This window comes from Dendrobium catenatum, unplaced genomic scaffold (assembly GCF_001605985.2).
Source record: "Dendrobium catenatum unplaced genomic scaffold, ASM160598v2 fragScaff_scaffold_716, whole genome shotgun sequence".
In the NCBI taxonomy this organism is placed as follows: Eukaryota; Viridiplantae; Streptophyta; class Magnoliopsida; order Asparagales; family Orchidaceae; genus Dendrobium; species Dendrobium catenatum.
In genome coordinates, this window is record NW_021319178.1 from 14,328,098 (window position 1) to 14,330,215 (window position 2,118).

The window sequence follows — 2,118 nt, forward strand, 5'->3', positions numbered from 1 at the left end:
ATGATATATTTTAAAAAATTATTAAATTTATCTTAAAATAAATATTAAATGATTATGTATATATTATGTGAGATAAATTTAATAGATTTGAATATGATAATTTGACTTTAAATTTTTCCACATAAATCCAACATTAAGAGAGAGAAAGAACTGGCATCCAACCAACCGGGTCCAACACCTTGCTCCCTGCTCACAGCCTCACACTGTACTGCTTTCCCACTCTCTCCTCTCTCTCTCTCGCTCGCTGGCTCGCTCTCTCCTGTCTTTAAATTTAGACTACCCTTCTCTTTCCTCTTCAGGACCATCAAACACTCCTCCCGTGAGCGAAAGGTCCTATCTTTCCCCACTCCTCCGCCACACCGCCACCGCCACCGCCACCGCCACTCATGGCCTCTCCCGCCGACACGAGCAAAACCAATAAACTCGAACGCTACAACTCCTACCTTCGCCGCCTTTCCAGCGCCAAGCTCCTCTCCGCCTCCTCCAAACTCCTCTTCCGCGCCACCCTCCTCGCCACCATCTTCCTCATCCTCCTCCTCATCCTCCACTACCCTTTACCTCTCTCCATCCATTCTCCCTCCTCCTTCTCCTCGCCCCACCGCAGCCTCCTTACATCCTTTCCCCCTTCCTTCTCCCCTTCCCTCTCTCGTCAAATCCGCCTCTCAGCCACCCCTCGCCGCTCCTCCGGCCTCTCCGTCCTTGTCACTGGCGCCGCAGGTTTTATCGGCACCCACTGCTCCCTGTCCCTCAAAAAACGCGGCGACGGCGTCGTCGGCCTCGACAACTTCAACTCCTACTACGACCCCTCCCTAAAACGCGCTCGTCAAGCCCTCTTAGCCCGTCACTCCATCCTCATCCTCGAAGCCGACCTCAACGACTCCCTTCTCCTCTCCCATCTCTTCTCATCCTACCCTTTCTCCCATGTCCTCCACCTAGCCGCCCAAGCTGGCGTCCGCTACGCCGCCAAAAACCCCCATTCGTACATCTCCTCCAACGTCGCCGCCCTCGTCTCCCTCTTCGAATCTGCCGCTAAATCCGCCGACCCTCAACCCGCCATCGTCTGGGCTTCTTCCTCCTCTGTTTACGGCCTCAATAAAAAATCCCCATTTTCCGAATCCGACCCCACCGACAACCCCGCCTCCCTCTACGCCGCCACCAAAAAAGCAGGCGAAGCCATTGCCCACACTTACAACCACATCTACGGCCTCTCCCTCACCGCCCTCCGCTTCTTCACCGTCTACGGCCCGATGGGCCGACCCGACATGGCTTACTTCTTCTTCACCAAATCCATCCTCGCCGGAAAACCCATAACCATCTTCCGCACCGCCGACGGCAAAGACGTCGCCCGCGACTTCACTTACATTGACGACGTCGTCAAGGGCTGTCTCGGCGCTCTCGACACCGCCGAGAAGAGCACGGGTTCTCCCGGCGGCGGCCCGAAGTCCGGCCCCGCCCAACTCCGAACTTACAATCTTGGCAATACTTCCCCCGTCCCTGTCACAAAGCTAGTTTCCATTCTCGAAGGCCTTCTTGGCGTCAAAGCCAAGAAGAACGTTGTAACGATGCCGACTAACGGCGACGTGCCGTTTACCCACGCCAACGTCAGCCTCGCCGCCGGCGACTTCGGCTACCATCCAACGACCGACCTCGCCGCGGGGCTGCGGAAGTTCGTCAGATGGTACGTTCATTACTACGGGATCAAGCTTAAGCCCAGCAGCGGCCAGGCGGTGGCGGCGCAGAGGCTGTAAATTAGCGAAACTGAGGAGGGCATTTGTGCAAATGTGAAATAATATTTTAAGCCGTGTGTGTGTATTTTGTCATTAAATTTTATAGTTTTGAGATTTGAGATATCATAAGGATTAGAATGAAAATAAAAAAAATTATTAAAATAAAAGTTCCGGTAAAAGATGAAAGGGGACGGAACGAAAGAAAGATGAAGTCCTTACCTCTTCTTTTACTTTTGTATTAAACTGTTGTAATTGTGAAGGATTTGGAGGTGTTAAATGAAAATTTATGGTTAATACTTAATAGTGCCCAGGATGCAAATCTTGCGGCTTTTTAGCATCAATCTTTTTATTTGATAAATTTTAAATTATCTGTCATTTTATTTTATTTTAG

General features: G+C 51.1%; 1 protein-coding gene across 1 annotated transcript; it reads left to right on the forward strand.

Moving 5' to 3' along the window:
• Nucleotides 1-275: 275 nt before the first annotated feature.
• Nucleotides 276-2,064, forward strand: LOC110108841 (UDP-glucuronate 4-epimerase 6-like). The gene has a single exon (XM_020839671.2). The coding sequence runs from the start codon at nucleotides 387-389 to the stop codon at nucleotides 1,746-1,748; it is 1,362 nt and encodes a 453-aa protein (XP_020695330.1). The 5' UTR covers nucleotides 276-386; the 3' UTR covers nucleotides 1,749-2,064.
• Nucleotides 2,065-2,118: the final 54 nt, after the last annotated feature.

Excerpts from the sequence above, each read along its gene's own strand:
- LOC110108841 (XM_020839671.2), top strand. The coding sequence starts at position 387 with ATGGCCTCTCCCGCCGACACGAGCAAAACCAATAAACTCGAACGCTAC.